Source organism: Centroberyx affinis, unplaced genomic scaffold, assembly GCF_046629955.1.
Source record: "Centroberyx affinis isolate AG114_WGS23_722 - 3 ecotype Tasmania unplaced genomic scaffold, CSIRO-AGI_Caff_v1 ptg000423l_1, whole genome shotgun sequence".
Taxonomy (NCBI): domain Eukaryota; kingdom Metazoa; phylum Chordata; class Actinopteri; order Beryciformes; family Berycidae; genus Centroberyx; species Centroberyx affinis.
This window is the reverse complement of record NW_027279088.1, coordinates 322,998-341,644: the sequence shown is the minus strand read 5'-3', so window position 1 is coordinate 341,644 and position 18,647 is coordinate 322,998. Positions and strand designations below refer to the sequence as shown.

The 18,647-nt window shown below is 44.8% G+C and overlaps 1 protein-coding gene across 1 annotated transcript in view; it reads right to left on the bottom strand.

The window, feature by feature from the left end:
- The window catches only part of LOC139641993 (intermembrane lipid transfer protein VPS13B), a 333,765-nt gene that overhangs the window by 8,239 nt on the left and 306,879 nt on the right, over positions 1–18,647 (bottom strand). Inside the window, exons 50-61 of the mRNA XM_071516677.1 lie at positions 16,753–16,923; positions 13,251–13,458; positions 11,744–11,932; positions 10,831–10,977; positions 8,312–8,604; positions 7,403–7,530; positions 6,386–6,582; positions 4,741–4,859; positions 3,562–4,018; positions 3,013–3,177; positions 2,439–2,667; positions 21–197 (exon numbers count right to left, since the gene is read on the bottom strand). Of these exons, the coding sequence (XP_071372778.1) occupies positions 21–197; positions 2,439–2,667; positions 3,013–3,177; positions 3,562–4,018; positions 4,741–4,859; positions 6,386–6,582; positions 7,403–7,530; positions 8,312–8,604; positions 10,831–10,977; positions 11,744–11,932; positions 13,251–13,458; positions 16,753–16,923 (2,480 nt within the window). The remainder of the gene's footprint in view (positions 1–20; positions 198–2,438; positions 2,668–3,012; positions 3,178–3,561; positions 4,019–4,740; positions 4,860–6,385; positions 6,583–7,402; positions 7,531–8,311; positions 8,605–10,830; positions 10,978–11,743; positions 11,933–13,250; positions 13,459–16,752; positions 16,924–18,647) is intronic.

Genomic DNA, 18,647 nt, shown 5'->3' with positions numbered 1-18,647 from the left:
AAATGCAGCGTCACCGTTACCTTTTGAGATGTGTTTGACGAAGGAGGTGGTCCCTCTGGACACCCCGCTGACGAAGGCCCCGGGGCCACGGGTCAGGCCCTCGTACGGCAGGCGGAAGAAGTCGGACACGCCGTTACCGATGCTCCGCACCAGACTGGCAGGACTGCCCAGGATCTCCAGAGATCCCACCACCCAGCCTGAGGCAGAGGAACAACACACAGGACAGTTGGATGGACATACTTGTGTATATGCTTTGTCATAGTCATCACCATCATTATCATCATTATTTTAGTTTTAGTTTAGCTTGTATTTTTTTTTTTTTGGTTGATTTTTCTTTGTATTTTTTTCCATTTCAGTTTAGGTTTTAGTATTTTGATTGTCATGGAAAAGGAGAATGCGGCCTGCATCGCTTTTCATATGGCCAAATGTATTCATGTGTTAAAACATGTAAAACATAATTGGAGAATTACCCAAGGGGTTTCATAGTATGTAATCAATGTAATGCTGGGAGATTTGGCTTTTGCTCATTTCTGGATAGAATTTTCTCCTACATAGCATTCTCAATTTGGCTTTAATGGAAAAAGTCCAAAGACCAAAAGCAATATGTTAATATTTTATCCTGTTAGTTTTGGAGGCTGCCATTACAATTTTGATTTAGCTTTGTTTTTGTTGTACAATCCACTTTTTCTTTCATTCAACTTCACTAAAATGTTTGTTCCTGGCTAGTTTTAGGTTTAGTCAGCTATAATAACCTTGATACACATGCATCAAAAAAATCATGCAGGTAATTACTGTGACATTGATGAGATTACTTTTTTATTCAATAACGTAAATCTTTCCAACACACATACACCTGCTCTTACACCACAGCTAGAGTAAATCCACCTTCACTGCTCTGTACTTGCCAAAAGCGGAGGTGCTCACACTCTAAACAACACACAGAATTTCAAGTCAAACTGAACAGTACGACTGCTGTGGGACGTCACGATTACACGTTTTTGACTGTGTTAACTCTATGACAATCCCATACACGGTAACACAAAGACACACATAAATTCATACATGCACACAAACACACGCACACATATAGATACACATACACACTCGCGCACACTCCTGCATGAAATCATACATATGCCACGGCTAGATTTACGGCCTCCTACTATCTCACCTCTCTCATTCTACCATGGAGTCTGCTTCAGATGGCACGGCTCATTGATATTTATGCGCTGACAATTGCATCACAAAATCAAATAGCCATTCCTCAAGACGCCAGGCCCCGCTCTGCTCTTATTCTCTGTCAATTTTCGCATGAGTGATGGACTCTAATGGTAGGAAATCAGTTCCAGTGGGGCCTAGCGGTTGTTTCTGCTTTACATGGTCTTCCAGTTGTGGTTTTGGTAGAGCATAAGGCCCTGACAGGAGCTGATGTTTACAGGCCTGAGTCATGGTGACACACACACACACTCACGCATATACTGGAGTGTATGTGTGTGTGTGTGCTGTGTATGTATGGATATGTCGGTGTGTGTCCGTACGCCTATATGTCTTTGTGTGAGCGTGTGTGCGCATGTGGTACTGTACATCCTAAATCTAATCAGTCCCAGAATGCAATGCTTCCTGGAGAGCCCCTTAGTCCACAATGACTCAGGTAGAGGAGAACACAGTGGAGTGACGTGTTGAAATACGAGCAGAAACGAAGGCTCTAACGAGAGACAGCGGGGAGGAAGCGTCCGGCCAGAACAGTGATTTCTGAGGTGGAAATGACTGGGTTAAATCATACCATGTGTGGAGGGTTTGTCTAGACAGGAGGACAATGCAGGAGAGAGGTAGGGAGGCTGAACGAGGCCCGATCGGTCTGACTTAGACCTGGTGGCCGCTCACAGATAGACCATGATGTACTGCCGACACGCAGAGTATGAATCATGAGATAGAGTCAGTCAAAACCTTTGATAAAACGATAAATTGTGACACTGTGAGGACTGGGATGTTTTTTAGGCCTCCGGTGATTCAGTTGTTACCTCCTTGAACTTCAAGTTGTTAAGAAACTGACTTACTGTACTTTCTGGGAACTACTGGGTCCAGTCATTTCAAATCTGGACTGAGTGAAGTTAGAAAGCGGAGTTTCTCACTTGAGCACACATCCTGTTATTCTATCATCCTTATGCTCATTTATTTTGTTGCCTAATCTGAAGCCTGTCAGATACAGATCATCAATCTGTGTCCTTCTGGTGTGAATAGAAAAATAAAGTGTATGCAACATTATCAGTCTGGTGTGAATGCATACAGTGTACGTCTACTGGAAGGACCATTTGCTGTAGGGTGTTAATGAGGTGGCGGTGGGTCAGTGTGAGACCGTTGAGAGAGAAAAAACCCATATGCCTGCCTCCCTCCCTCCCTCCATCCATCTATCTATCCTTCTCTCTAACTCTACCTACCAGCTCTGAAGAGCGCCCCGGCGGCGTAGTGCATGGCCAGAGCATGCACCAGCTGTCTGGCCGTGGTGCAGAGCGGGCCTCTCTCAAACAGGGAGAAGGAGAGCGGAGTGTGGTCAGAGGCGATGTACAGCTTCAGGGAGGCGTGGATGCTGACCAGCAGGCTGACCGGCTGGATGGCCAGCCTCTGCAGCCGCACAGGGTGGACCAGCGCCTGCACCGACTGGACCACCTGGATGAGATGGACAGAGTGTGAGCCCCACTTTAAGATAAGCACAGCAAAATAAAACAAATCAAGATTCTGTACAGTCGCATGGTGCGTTTATGGTAATGTTTAAGAGGATTGGGGGAGTTGTGTGAAAATGTGAAAATGTGAAACGAAGGTGTGAAGATCCATGGCTAAAGTCATATTTTCACAACAAGAACCTTTACTTCCTTTTATTAATTAGACATTGCTCAATAACAACCACACATGGCTTTCCACTTGATGCTCATGGTACTTCGTGGGAAAAACAGAGAAACGCCAGACAACATTCAGACCTGCCTAGATAAAAACATTATGTTAGCAATACTGAACCTGTTCAGGGAGGATGGGAGCAGCTCCAGGCTCTCTCCCCCTCTGGGGCTCTGCTGTGGTCGAGGCCATGGCGGTGTGGGGGATGTAGGTGTGGAACAACGTCTTAATGTAGTAAACAAAGGTGTCTTCTAGGTAGACTCTGGCAGGCTGGAGATGGAAGGTGACCTGGGAAGAAAACACAAGAGTGTTATGAGAAGTGCTACTCTACTGTTGTTACAAAGGGAATATATTGACTTGGACACACTGATTGCCTGGGCCAGCTGGCGTTCCATGTTGCTCGAAATAGTTCTCTTAAATAGGTTGACATATACCGTAATTGCTGAATTGATTTTGAGTCTGTACATTTTTTTTCTATTTTTTGTATGCAGCAAAGACACATAGTATATAAATGGGAAGAGAGCAAATAATACATTTTAAGTAAAAATATCTGAATGAAAAATGAATTTAATTTATGAATTTACAGCAAATGTGCAGGGGGGGCAAAAAGGCAGCAGTAGGACGCACTGAGAAAAAGAAAATGCAAATGAATGAACAAGAAATGAAACCAACCTGCTCCACGGTGCACCCGTCCCCAGCCAGCGTCAGCCCCAGCTGGAGGAAGCAGGAACGTTTGAACTCCTCCAGGGCGTCCGGAGACTCGGTGGGGTTGGCATCGCTGCTCCACGCGCCCCCCGCCTCGGCCCCGCCTCTCTGCTCCTGGCACAGCAGCACGGGGAAGTGGAAGCTGGCTCGGTTGTACAGCTGGTTGTCTACTTGGAGACCGGAGCAGTAGAGCTCGATCAGAAAGGCGTCGGTTATCAGAGCGGAGATGGGCGCCGTGCCCATGCCGGGGTCGGCTGCCAGCTCCGGGGGCAGGGAGGCGGCTGCTGGAGCCAGGCTGAGCAGCAGCTTGGTTAAGGTAAGTCTCAGCAGCTCCACAGAGCCCGAGGGGCTGGTGATGTCATCGCTCAGCGCCACACTGGCCTCGCTGAGGAGGACTCTGAAGGACAGCTTCTGATCAGAGGACCTGAAGAAACAACAGAAGTTATTAATGTTACAGTATCACATAGTTATTATATGATATAGTTGATGATATAGTTAATTATTTGGGCTTTCATACATTTCATTGTCCTTAATTGTTGTCTGCAACATCTCCAACTTTTAATGTGATAAAAGTTTATCAACAAAAATTCTGATTCAATTAACCACATGTATCATGTTGTGTATATCTTAACAGATGAATCATAGATGATATAGAAAATCAAATCTGATTCATAGAAGGCTCATGATGTTACACGTTTCCCACCAGCCCAGCATATTGCCATTAACACAGCTCATTGGCTGATGTCATTTGATTACATTTACCTGTTATTTGATTACACTGATCTGCTTATTTTGCTAATGCAATTGGAGTACAGTGATGTAATGGAATACAAATGTAATGGCATGTAGTACTACACAACTGTATAATTACAGTGATGACAACACAAGAAGGTTTTGTTGCCCTCCTGTGGTGAAAATGAGGCCTGCTTCTTCATGTCTGGAATGTAGTGCAGTAACAACTCCATACAATCACATGGTGTCAACAAAAATTACAAACCAATTTGATGATGCACATGCTAAACAGCACACTAGTAGATCCCTTGAGGGTAGAAAGAAAAACATGGATGGATGCTTTCTTAAGTTATAGCTGAAATATGCAGGAAGCATACAGCAACAACAATAAAACAACAATCTGCCCATCCGTACCTGCTGTGCTGGCTGAGTACAGAGTCCATGCTGCCCTCTGGTGCCAGGGACAGGACCAGGGTTCCTTTCTCATACACCACGTCTACGTAGAGACAGCCAAAGCCTGGCAGGAACACCACCTGAGCAACAGTGGAATACAGAGATACGTGGTTAAGTAGATTACAACACTTTTTCAAACAGCTCTGGATAGCAGGTATTGTATAAGCTCTTTTTTGCATTAAGTAAACTTGAGAAATTCTGAAATATCCTTCTCTCAATACCACACAGTACCTGCTCATTCCTGCTTTTTGTGCCAATACAGTGTGACTATTTTCTCTACTATTATCTCTACTAGAATAGTAATAGAGAATATCAATGTTACTTCGCAAATAGGTAACTTTACCCATCCAGACCCAGTCCGAATCACAGATTCAAAGCTCACTGCTCTTCACATTGCAGTGTGTGTTTGTGTGTGTGTGTGTGAGAGAGAGAAAGTCTAAGCATGTATGACTTTGACCTCTGCTATACAGACCTGACTCTACCCTGTCATGCTGTAGTGTGTGTGTGTGTGTGTTAGAGCATACATATGTCTGACTCTGACCTCCACCGCTGCAGGTTGAGAGTGATCAGCCCCTCCTGTGACAACAGGAAGAAGATCCCTGCTGAGCGCTGCGCTGAGCAGTCATAACAAGTTCAACCCTTGACCTTTCACCCCTACAGCGGGGGTCAGACTGAGACCCCGCAGTAACCAGAGACACCAGACAGCCCCGGCCTCAACCTGAACCTACAGCCGGCTAGACACAACACCAAACATTACACACTCTGCTCCTTACCACCTTGCTAACCCCAAACACACACTACACTACACTGCACCAGCCAAAACACACTAAAATACTTATGAGGCTGGCTACCTAACCTCAGCGACGCACACACACACACACACACACACACACACAACCCCAAACATACACTTCATTCAGCAAAACACACATACTTGTACTTAGCTAAGGTGAAGCACGCATAAACACACTTGTATGCACACACACTCTTTGTTGGTTTGATCGGGGGGGTTGAGTTGCCGTCTTCAAGCGCTCTCGGAAATATCACAATCACGAGTCGAGCACACATGAATGACAAAATAAAATGGAAATTACGAATGGGAAATTTTGTTGATACCCGAGTTGCAGAGACATGACTGGTGGTAGATATAATATATTTTATGTATTGTGTAGCATTCAATGGAAACGATTACCGGTAGTTTTGTTGTATGTATTATATTTTCAGTCTCAGTTGTACGTATTTTTGTTATTAGTCAATTAATTAAAACCTCCAAACTCAAAAGTAGGAGCTTATGAGGAGCACTTGAAGGCATTCTGTGTGTTTTTGAATGACAAGAGGAAGAGGGATGATGGGGAGGCAAAGTGTTACAATCCTACAGTTCCTCCTTAAACTCTATTGTTAACAAAGGGGATGAAATACATATTGAAATGTGTCAGTTTTAAACAACAGAGTGAGCATTATGTATTAAAAAGTAAGATTGTGGTGGCAGTCTATTCTTGTCTTCCTCACTATGTGTGATTTTTCATGCAGGGATTAAATACATATTTTGTGTCAGTAAGAGGTGTGACATTCCCTTGTCTCCTTATACTTTTATACACGTTTTTACCTGCGTGCCGGGGCAGTTGATATCTATGGGGTCGGTCCAGTCGGTGCTGCTGTGGTCTGAGGTGGTTTTCAGCAGCAGGGCGGGCAGCGCCTCTCTCTGCCTGCAGTCTGGGAAACTGGAGGAGTGGTGGTAGAGCTCATGGTGCAGGGAGCAGTTGGCAGGCAGAGGACGACAGAACACCTCAGTCCTCGGGGTTTCTAAGAAGAGAAAGCAGGAAATAGTGTAATCAATAAATCATGAACTTGGGTGGAGTGCTGTTCTGAAATACTGAGCATCAAAGATTTGCCAAACCAGCTGGCAAAGCTGTTATGTACTTTCTATCTTTTTAAATATTTATCTCTAAAAGGTTCTTTTTGTAAAAACACCACACAGGCATAAAGTAACATTCAAAGATCATGAATTTGTGGATAACTAGATTTTGACAAATTCAGATAGAACCTTCCAAGCTCACGAAATGCTGAATAAACAAATTATACTATATAAACCAGACAGTCCTGAGTCACGTTGTAGGCCAGTGTTAAACACCTGATAAACACACCCGATAAACACACAACTATGACTGCATAACAGTAATACAATCATGTCTCACAAACATTTTGTTTAGCTACTTCTAAACACAATGGGTGGAAAGATAACATTAAGTATTATTATTTAATCAACACTGATTGAAAGTATTTTTTTTTAACATTTGCATACTTTTTTTTTGATACAATCGTGTGAAAGCAACCAATTTTTTGAAAGCAATATGTTACTATCATTCTATAAAAGCTTTAAGACACTTGGAGTGAGTGAATGAATGAATGGATAGTAAATTCCTGTGTTTGACATACACAAACTGTATGGTGTATGAACATGGAATATACAGTATGTGAGCATTGGTTGATATTGAAGATGTACATGTCACCGAAGAGAAGAGAAGAGAAGAGGAGAGAAGAGAAGAGACTAGTACAGCGCAATGCAGTCCAGTCCAGTCCAGTCCAGACCAGCTCTCTTTTGTGGACCCCCCCCCCCCCCTACCTTTGACATTCTCCTTCAGCAGCAGTGGGATTGGACACTTGTTGTGGATGAACATGCGAGGACAGGGGTCCTCATTCAGAGTGATGTATGTCACCCCAAGGTGCTCCTGATATGTCAGCACCAAGGCTCTGCAGCAAAACAAATAAACACATAAATAAACAGACCACAGACAGCTCACACCCCATCCCTTCACATCACGCATAGGAGCGCACACACACACACACACACGCTGAGATGTCAAACGTCACATTACTGCTATGTCCGTTTCCCAGTCCCTGAGGTGCATCCATGGGCAGAGCCCTAATTGAAGCCAGGCATGGACATACTGTTACTTTGTGTGTGTGTGTGTGTGTGTGTGCATCTGTGTGTGTTTTGGCTGGTACAGTCTGTGTCTTTGGGATTGGATGGATGTGAAACATGCGCACACACACACACAGAGGAACACAGCTGACCAATCTAAAAACAAAAATCAGGTGTTTATCTGTGAAGAAAGGCACAATATATTCACTTCTCTGCTCATGGGCCTAATTACATACACTGTCTCGGTGTTCTCTGTATTGGAAAGCTGTCCAAACAGCTTTGCACTACGGCCACCCCAGACGAAGAGATGCAGGGAAGCAGAAACGAAAGACAGAACGAAAGAAGAGAGGAAAAATGAAGAAAATAAAGAGTGAGTGAAAGAAAGAAAGACGTGAGACACACTGAGAGGGATTGTGCGAACAAGACAAGCAGAGAGACTGACAGTGGAAATGATGAGGGCATTTCTCCCTGTGCTTCATCGCCAGTGTTTAACAAGCTGTGACCAGCTACAGTTCCTCTCTGCTTTGTGTCCTGTGCCAGCTGTGGGTTCGGTGCCCTGCTCTAAACCGACTGTTGCGGCCAGTAAACCGCAGACTCCACTTCACCCACCTGCTGTTCGGGCTGCTGCCAGAGCCCGGCTCCCCAGGAACCGACACGCTCTGCCTGGGGAAGTCTGGTCGGACGGGGGCGGGGAGGCTCCATGCCGCGGACACGGCCCCGGCCCCGGCGTCCGGCCTGGGAATCAAGCTGAAGAGTATGTGTCTGAGGGGCAGAGGGGACTCCACCTCGCCCTGGACGCTGGTCCGGACGAGGTCCCAGCACGGCACGGAGCAGGGCCTGGCAGGAGACTGCTCCTCTGAGGGAGCCAGGCTGAACGCTGACATCTCTGGGATCTCACAGGGCTGAGGGAATGACAGAAAGAGGGAAGGAATGGAGAGGAGTTGAGAGGAAAAGAAAGGAATGGCGCAGAGAAGGGGAAGAGGTAGAGGAGAAAAGACAAGAGGGGAGCAAAGGAAATGAAAGAATGGAGAGGAGAGGAAAAGAAAGGACAGGCAAGGCAAGGTAAGGTGAAGAAAGGAAAGGACAGGAAAGGAAAGGTGAGGCAAAGAAAGGACAGGAAAGAAAAGGAAAGGAAGGGGAAGGATGGGAAAAGAAAGGAATGAAAAGGAAAGGAAAGGAAATGAAAGAAAGGAAAAGAAGCAGAAGGGGAAGAAAGAGAAAAGAAAGGAAAGAAAAGTTAATCAAAGGAAAGGAAAGGAGAGGAAAGGAAAGGAAAGGAAACGAGGAGTGGAGAAAACAGGGAAAAAAAAAAAAACGGGGTAGTGGAGAGACGAGCGCAGTGGGAAGAGGGTGCAGAAGATGAGAGGAGAGAGGAGGTGAGGAGAGCAGACGAGAATAAAGGAGCGGCGGACGAAAAGCGGGGTCAGGAAAGGATATGAGATGGGACAGGGAGGACAAGAGGAGAAAAAAGAGAGAGGGGGAAAGACGATGCACGCGGTTACAACAAAAGATACATGGTAAAACCACATTGTTATTGTACTCTCTTCTTTCTCCCACTGAGCTTAGTGTTAAATTGGTAGCAGAGGAGCCCTGCTGTGCTGGTTTAGCAGCCAGTGAGCAGCGAGTAGTTGAGTACTGTAGGGATTAGGCACTAAGCATGATGAATAGACCAACTAGAAAGGCATTCCTAGCCTTGTTTGTGGTCTGTGTTATTGTTAAGCCCATCGCCCGCTATTTCGTTTTTTTAAGGCCTTTTTTTTTTTTTTTAAAGGTTTTTCAGTCAATTAGTGGCAACTGGCAAGCTCTGCCATCCTCCTTTAAGGGGATCTGAAGGCTCATTAAATGACATCACTGCATTGTTGCTCTCTTTGGGGACAAGCAGCAGATGAAAGCGAGGGGGGAAACCTGCATCCAATTCTGGGTGTTTGTCTAATGTCCCTGTGAAGTGCCATTGCCACATGGTGAGAACGGTGGAGGGAGAGAGGGGGGGGGAGCAACATGATCTGATGGAAAACGGCTTGCTACATCCCTGCACTGTGTATGTGCGGTGGTGGCGGTGGGGGCCGTGTGTGTAGGGAATGTGTGCAGTAATGTGTGTAGGGAATATACTGTATGTGTGAGTGTGTATGTGTGTGTGTGTTTCACTTGCTTCAGAAGCTTCAGCGGGCTGGGATAGACACGATGCAGAGGCACGCACACACACACACACACACACACACACACACATACACACAGCCATTATGGCTATGAGGTGGCAGTGTGGAAGCTAAAGGCCCAGGAATTACACTATTTCACACTATTTCAGAGAGTTGGAGCTGTAGTAACAGCACACTGCGTTAAGCTGGTGGGGGCTTAGAGACTGGGCAGGTGTTGTGATGTCTGAAATATTAGCCTTGCATAGCCAGAACTTTTGCTTCATTTTGTTCTAGCACAGTGCCAGCACAAGAAAAATCTGTCTGGAGTTGTTTCTCCTGTTTAAGGTGGAAAAAAACACAAAGAGATTTTCTTTTTTTTTTCTCAAACAACTGCAATACAGGTTCAAAGCTTGTTGATTGATGGGTGTGTTCGATTGTCTCTGCTGCACCCACATGGGAAACGAGGACGGTGATTGGTAGAGATGTAAGGACAAAGTTGCGGGGGTGGTGAAAGAATGGGGGGGAAAACACTAACAGAACACACATTGTTCCTCCCCCCCGCTCTGGTTTTACACAAACACATGGACACACCACTCAGTTTATTACAATTTATTTTATTTCCCATACTTGTCCATCATGCATTTTGCTTTTGTTATACTGTTTTCCTCCTTATTGTTTTCATTTAGTTTCTCTCATCTTGTTATGTTTATTTGTTTCTTTTGAGGTGAGATGATTTTTACAAGCCTCTTTGCTTTCTTCACCTGCATGATTTTTAAATTAGTCTACTCCCTGAAAACTTCCATTGAGTCAGACCAGTGAGGTTTACTTTATTGCGTGTTTACCTGAGTGTGTGAGTGTATGAGAATAGAGTGTGACTCATCGTAACAGTTTGAGTTCAGTGCACAGAGAGAGAAGAGGGTATAAGTTTGTGTGTGTGTGTGTGTGTGTGTGTGTGTGTGTGTGTGTGTGTGTGCGTGTGTGTTTGCGTATTACCTGGTCTTCGGTTCCTAGCGCGTGGTCAGACAGCAGAGGTCTGTATTGTACAGTGTAAGGAGTGTTGTTGACGAGAATTGTTCTGTCCTCTATCTGCAGGATCTGGATGCCGTGCCTCACCACAGACGACACGCAGAACTGACACAGCTACAGGGGAAACAACAGACACCGACGTGTAAGCCAAAAGCGTCAGAGAATCAAGTGTTTTTACTACTTGCTAGATCTGGATGTTAGCTACATCACTATGGCAAGCCATGTGGTGGAAAACAGAGCAACCAAAATATGATGTTCCAATACTTCACCACACATTTAAATAAAAAAGAGATTTTATCAAAGTGGGAAAGCGACAGACAATCCAAAGCCATAACAATGGAAAGTACAGTACACTTTATGTCTAGTCTAAAAGTTGCAGTTTGTCCCCCACTGTCATGAAAAAGACAATACTAATGTTTCCACTAAACTGCATTATACTGCAAAATATATTCAGGGTTCCCACCGTGGCTGTGATGTAAAATTCCATGACTTTTCCATGACTTTCCAAAACTACCTCAAAGCACTTCCATGAACCTAAAGACTGTATTCCTTCCTGGTTTGTTGATGTTTTTCAGGTCAGAAAAGTTCTACAGGGGTAAACAGTCTGGTTTCAACTACAGTTGGGCTTGCTGAGGAAAAAAACAGTTGAAAACCACCACCTAATGCAATAAATGTGTGAAACAAGTTGTAAAATATATTCTGGTATATTCCTGTAGTGACCCGTTGAAAAATCCCCCGACTTTCCCAGAGAATTAATCACATTCCTTCGCTTTCCCTGTCTGGAATACAGGGAAGCTATGTTACATGACTTCCATGACCACCAGTGGGAACCCTGTATATTATATGATAAGCTTTAAGGTTTGTTAAATGTCCCCCTGACCTTCTGTCTTCCAGGGAAGGCCCCCAGGGTGATGTCGGCCTCCACGTATCCCTCCTCATCCAGAGTGACCACCTCCGACCCCGAGCCCTCCTTCCAGCGAGGGGAGGTCAGATCGTGGACCAGCTTCAGTGCCGTGGACTTGTGGACGGTGTTGGTGTGGGCCCAGTAGATACCAATCTGGAAGGCTTCCTGGATGGTGGAGAGGGAAGAGAAGAGTGAGTGTGAGATTGTGGGAGGCAGAGGGAGGAAAACAGATGGAGAATTAGAGAGAAAAAAAATTACTGACAGGATTTGCAATTATACTTGACTGTATTTGATTTAGCTTCAGAAATAGTCACATGCTGGGATCCCGACAACTCAAGTCAGTGTTCTTTACATTTTCCATATTTACTCCATAACATCTAAGACAGTGTTGGTTATTGAAGAGTATATGATTTCTACTGTTGATGGCGCTGTCAGGGAAACATCATTCCTGTACCACAGGCGCTTGACTGACACACTGATTATACATTTGGCCAGTGGAGATCTATAGCATCATGAAGCACACTGATCAAACCCCAGTCTTCTCTAATAAAGCCATCAGCTCTGAGAGACGCAGCTGAGGCCAAGTCCCCTCTCCACTTGCCCTTACCTAATAAATAGCAGGGCGCTATGGAAACAATGCTTTATTTGTTGCTATTTCACAGTCTATTACACATTTACAACTTTTTATTTTGTTTCTTTCTGATGAAGCGTATCAGCACTTGTCCTTTGATACGCTGCCTTCTCACTTAGCTCTGGGGTTGGCAGAAAGAGGCGGCAGAAAGATCTGTGTGTGTGTGCATGTGTGTGTGTTATGATCCACGGAGGGAAAACCATCTGCAGAGCTCTCCTTCTGATCTCAGATGCTAGTGAGAAGACATGCCTACAGTATATGGTGACAGAGCTGGGCAGCGGATAAAAAGTTCGGCAGGGAATGTTGCTGTAATGCAAATCTGGTGAATGATCTCAAGTTTTGTGCCTATTAGTCAAGATTGAAATGTGGAAAGAACGCGTTTCATAACGAAGGCTATCTGGCTCTGGAGGACAGGCCAAGACAGCCATGTTCTGTTTGATCTAAGGACAAAATACTACATTGTTCAAGCAGACAGGTGATGTGACTGATTTTTGTTTTTCCAACTATAGATAGATCAACAGGTCAGAATCAGAATTAGTTGTATTGCCTAAGTAAGTTTGCACATACAAGGATTTCCATTTGGTGGGTTGCTCCCATAGCTCAAATTAAATAACACAACATTATAAAAAAAAAAATAGAATATCAATAAATTCAAAGTACACATATAGGGAATAGCTCTCTTTTTGAAATTAGTGCATAAGTAGTATGTAAAAAGTGTAAGTAGTATTTAAAGATTTTAGTCTAAGTCTCAGCATGATGCCGCAGCACTTTTCCTATGCAACACTATCACACTTCAGGTGCTTTGCTCCAGAGAACAGTGGCAGGCCAACATGAGGACAGATGGCTTCCCACCTTGAAGTTGGGCGGTACGATGACCTTGCTGGCTGGTATCTGCAGCACGATGGTCTCTCCCTCAAACAGCCAGAGGTCCCAGTGGGAGTGGTTGGCCAGCAGGGCCCAGGGCAGCAGCTCCACCAGCAGGGTGTTCAGGCCCGACTTCCAGCAGGACAACTTCACCTGCATGGGACTGTCCCACTGGGCAAGGGGCTCCACGACAGACCTGTGGGGAGAGAATGCAGTATTATGGAAATGATCTGACATGACTGGGATAAATATCAGTGAGAGATACACAGTATAAGACAGAAAAATAATAGACAGGAATCCAATCAGAGAGACAGGTACATATTTGATTAACATAAGCCATTTGATGGACACTTTATCCAAAGTGCCTTACAGTACCATGGGTGTAGACATTTTAGCTCTACCCATTGATCTACACCAGACCACAGACAAGCAGGCAGGCATACTGAACAAACCTCTACTGAGCTGAGCTTGTTTCTCATTTAAGCTATACTTCACCACAGACATAGTCACCATGACATATATATATAAACACACAGACAGACACACAGCTACCTGCAATGCAGTATTGATAAACAACCATTAACCTCAGATTGGCTCGGTAATAAACCTATCCATGGACCATCAACAAGATTAAGAACGTCATTTCTCTTATATTATCATGTAATTTGGCTACGGGTATCTTTTACACACTCGCAAACACAAAGAGAGCAGCATATAGCCTTTAACAGGCATTTACATGTGCCATACATAAACAAGCCAATCTCATAGCAGCTATACTATACAGACCATTAACAGGCTGGCAACAGTCACATAGGCCACACAAATACACAGAAAGAAACTGTTTGCAAACAAGTTATGCAACACAAACAGATACAGAGAACAGTTGACTCAGCATCTGGGAACACACACGGGCATGTAAAGACACAGACAAACAGGCAGACAGACAGAAACACACAACCATTTTTCCACCAATCCACTGACACCGCAGTCATTTCACGGCAATCATGGTCTTGTGAACCCTAAACAGCGCTGAGCGCCAGAAAGGAGCCAAACAAACAGATCGCTCAGACTCACTCTGAAGTTCAAAGCCATCAAAGACGACCCAGTCTTACCTCTGCCCCAAGGCCGACTCGACTCCGCTCAGCCTACCTAACCATCTCAGGCCTGAAACGTAGAAGACTCCCTGCTGTGAAACAGGTCCAAAAAAAGCACTGCTGATAGTTGTTCTTTACCATTAGCTAGTGTGTGTGTATAGCTAAAAAAAGGGGACTGACCTCAAGGCTGAGGGCAGCAGAGTGCAGGGCTCATAAATCACATTATAGGGCTCACAAAAAGGTAATTGAAAGAAATGTGCTCAGCAGCTTCTGTCAGGGCCGCCAGCGCTGGAATCAGGGCTTCACAAGTGTGAATTCTGACAGCTGCCCTGCTCTACACACACACACACACACACACACACACACACACACACACATACACACACACACACACACACACCCAACACACAGCCTGCAGCTTGATCTCACCCTAACCCCAACCACTACAAGATGTTTGTTTAATGATTGTGGAGGTGCCTCTCTGCCATTAAAATCCCAACACAGAAAGAAAAATAACATTTACCACTTTCAACTTCCTCTGCCCCCCAAGACACAATATTTACACACTCCCCGCCAAGGAACCCAGTTGGTTTGGTTTCTCCACTGTGCCAGGGAGCTTGCACCCTCTATTCAAACAGCAAACTGTATCAATGTTATCGACATTAAGGAAAAATATACTAATTAAACTGTGGCTTTCCCTTGCTATCCAGATTCTGCGTGCCTTTAGAGATGGGAATCAGGGCTATTAATCCACTGATCACGCCTTTTTACTTTTTCTCTTTCCATTTTTTTCCCCCTCGCTCTCCTTCACATTAAGTAGCAGATTTCTGGGCCCCAGACAAACTGCCACTTTCCATGATGGGAAATGTGCCTTGGCCTTGGGCTTTTGTTTCGCACGGCCGGATCACAGGGGAGAGAGAGGTCTGACTGACAGAGAAACCCAACACCAAACCACCAGATAGCAGCTCTCCACTGGGACGGAGTGTGCGTGTGTGTGTGTGAGTGACTGAACATTATGTGTGTGTGACCTTTTAAGGTGAGCGCACATGTGCATAGTGGAGTGTGTATGTGACAGAACGTTCTGAGTGTGCGCGCACACATGTGTTGGAGAACAATCAGTGTGCGCTTGTGTATGTATAGAGAGCGGAGAAACCCAGGCAACCGCAGCCAGACATATGGCCCATGTGTCCAGCAGATCCACTGGGACTCTTTGTAACGCTCTGCCTCTGGGAGAGCATGTGGCTAAATGTTCTACCGCTGCTATCAAGATGTGATTGCTTTGTGACAAAAGATGGTTCCCAGAGTGACGTTTGTGGACAGATTCACATGTGTGTACTGCCCTAGAGTATACGTACACACATGCATGATGCGCGTGCACACGCGCACACACACACACACACACACACACACACACACACACTCACACACATATACATACGCTTACAAACCTGTGCCAAGTTTTAACTGAATGCAAGGCCCTGTGACTTGTGTGAGAAAGTGGGACTGTGACAGAGTGACAGTCTAAATCTCCGGTCCGTGGGGGATGACAGTGGGATCCCTGCTAGCGTCTGATGCACGGCTCTGCATTGTCTTAGCAGTTAGCCGTTTTATTATGTGAACAAAGAGTCAACAATGAAGAGAAGCCTCCCTCATTAAAGGCTCTGCCTTGCACAACTCTGCGCTTTGAGGGGGAATGCTGTATGAAGCCTACTATTATAAAAACAGACTGGTGGGTCTCGATGAAATCCGAGTTACGAAAGAATAATGACCAGATTTAATGTTTGCCGCAAAAATACTATAATAAAGATGAAAAAGAATAATAAATGCTGACTTATTATCGAAGATCATGAGGTGTCATGGTGGCTTGGCAGGCTGGAGCACGTACCATGTACTCATGACACTGTCAGTTTGAATCCGACTCACAACCTGAATCACTTGTCAACATTTCTCCCTCTCACCTCTCCTGTTTATTTCACTGTGTCCACACTGAAAATGCTACATATATAACCTACATGTAATCATGCAAATATTGTGAACATTCATAATCTATGGGATATGAAACAGGCCAATGCCTGTGTCTCCAGAGGCTGAATCTTCAAGATTATGCTCAAAGGAATACCATCAACAACAATCCTGGACATAAAAGAACGATTTGAAAAAAGTCTTCTTTTAATCTTTTAACTGACTGCATTTGATTTAACTTCACAGGCATTTGAATATTTGTCTTACACCGGCGATTTTGATACAATGGACCCAGTGGATACAAGGACACATTACACATAAACATATTGTCCAACAATGAGCGTGATGCAAACATAGTTACATATATGTGTAACACAAACATGTTAATGAACAAATTGCGGGTCAGTGAAGAGGCAACAACTAGCACAGTGTACCTGTCTGTGTCTTTGGTGACGTAGGGCCATGGCGGCTCAGTGGAGGACTTTGGACCATAGAATTCGGCCAGGATGTGCTCCAGGTTGTCATCGGTCCCGGCCTTGTTCACTATCTGTTTGATCAGGCTGGTGGAGATCGGTACAGCGCATTGGGAAGCATCTTCCTCCTCCCTGGGAGAGGGAGTACAAAAACACATAAACATCAGCATAGAGTTCTATGGCAGGACTGACCTAAATGCCATGCATGTGTTTATCTGTGTGGTAAAATGTGAAAATTTGACCAATTTTCCAATTGCGGTATATAAGTCATATGCAACATATATTCCCTATAGTAGTGGTTCTAAACCATGAGACCCAAGAGTCTGCAGGTTTTCATTCCAACCAAACACTACACCAGCTGATTTCACTGATTAGCTCCTCTTTGGTGTGGTGAAGAGATTGGTGCAGTGATTGGTTGGAATGAAAACTCTTGGGGTCACAAGGGCACATGGTTGAGAAGCCCTGCTCTATAGGACATATCAGCCAATCTGGTTGACTTACTTGCTCTGTGACAGAGGCAATGCAAACATATTTCTGTTTCGATATAGAACAAGACATCTCCTGACAGTAACTGACTATTCCCATTGTTCTGTTCACTACAATTAAACTGACCCCGAGCTAAACTCTTTGCCTTTCCTCTGAAATCCCAAAGAGGGTTGACTCTGCCTTTTGTTTTTTTCTTTCTGACATGCAGTTTTCTCTTACAAACACTAATTCACAAAGATCACAGACAAAGCTAAGCAGCAGTAAATAATCCTATTGGATACCTCAGCCCCAGACACTGGTCAATTATGGCTTTGCAACAAAAAAAAAAAAAACTCCAAACAGTCTAATAGCCTCCTCTCTTTCTCGGAGCAGCATCCAGTTCCACTTGGCTAAAGCAAAGCAGCCCCCTTACCCCGGAGCAGTAGTTTATTAATAGAGCCCATTGTGCTATAAAAGGAACACAGGGGCTATTGGTTATGGATCTGGGGGAAGACAGAGGAGAAGGACAACGTGTTGACAGGAAGCTTTTCATCCAGAGCAGTTCCTGAGGGGGGAAACTGGAAGAGGCTTCTGATTCTAACCCTGTGTCTTCTAATGTGGCGGCCAATACGAGGAGAGGAGGACATAACGGTTCTGGTTAAGACTTGTCTGACTGTCTGTTGTGTCGCAGACCGCAGCTCTGCTCTCTACCTCGTCCATTAAAGCCCACAACTATGTGTAATTACAGGAAGGAAAGACGAGCTGTTGACCAGCGAACATTCAAGATTGGATCCGTCCTGGAGTTTTGGGGTTGTGTGTGCGTGTGTGTGTGTGTGTGTGTGAAGGTACATTTAGAATATTGGGATGGGAGGGGGGGGATTGCGATGATAGAGTGGGATGAAGGGATGGAGTGAGTAGGGGGGGACGAGGGAAGGGGGTATGTAAGTTTGTGTGGTGACAGCCGGTTTAGGCAGGGGACGGATCGTAAACACAAGGAGCATTGTGGTTGAAATCCAGAACGACAAGACACTTAGTTGTTTTTGAGCTTTCTTTTTCAGCGCATGAACAGAGCAACAGAGTCCAAATATATCCCCAGTGACTATATGGCCACTGTGGTTCCTTTATGGCAGCTGAAATCAAAACAAACTTTGTGACCAGATATCTAAACACCAAACAGTTACAGCAAAAATTCTCTCTGGGGGAGTCAATTACACCCAACGTTTACTCTGTTTATTCAGATCACCACTAGTTGCTACCAAAGTGGCGATCTTTCTTCCAGGGATTCACATAAAACAACACAGATTACAGATGTACAGATAACAAATACAGTAGGAACGACTTTGATACTGTATGTACATGTGGTACTTATTTCCCCTGGGGCCACCCAAACT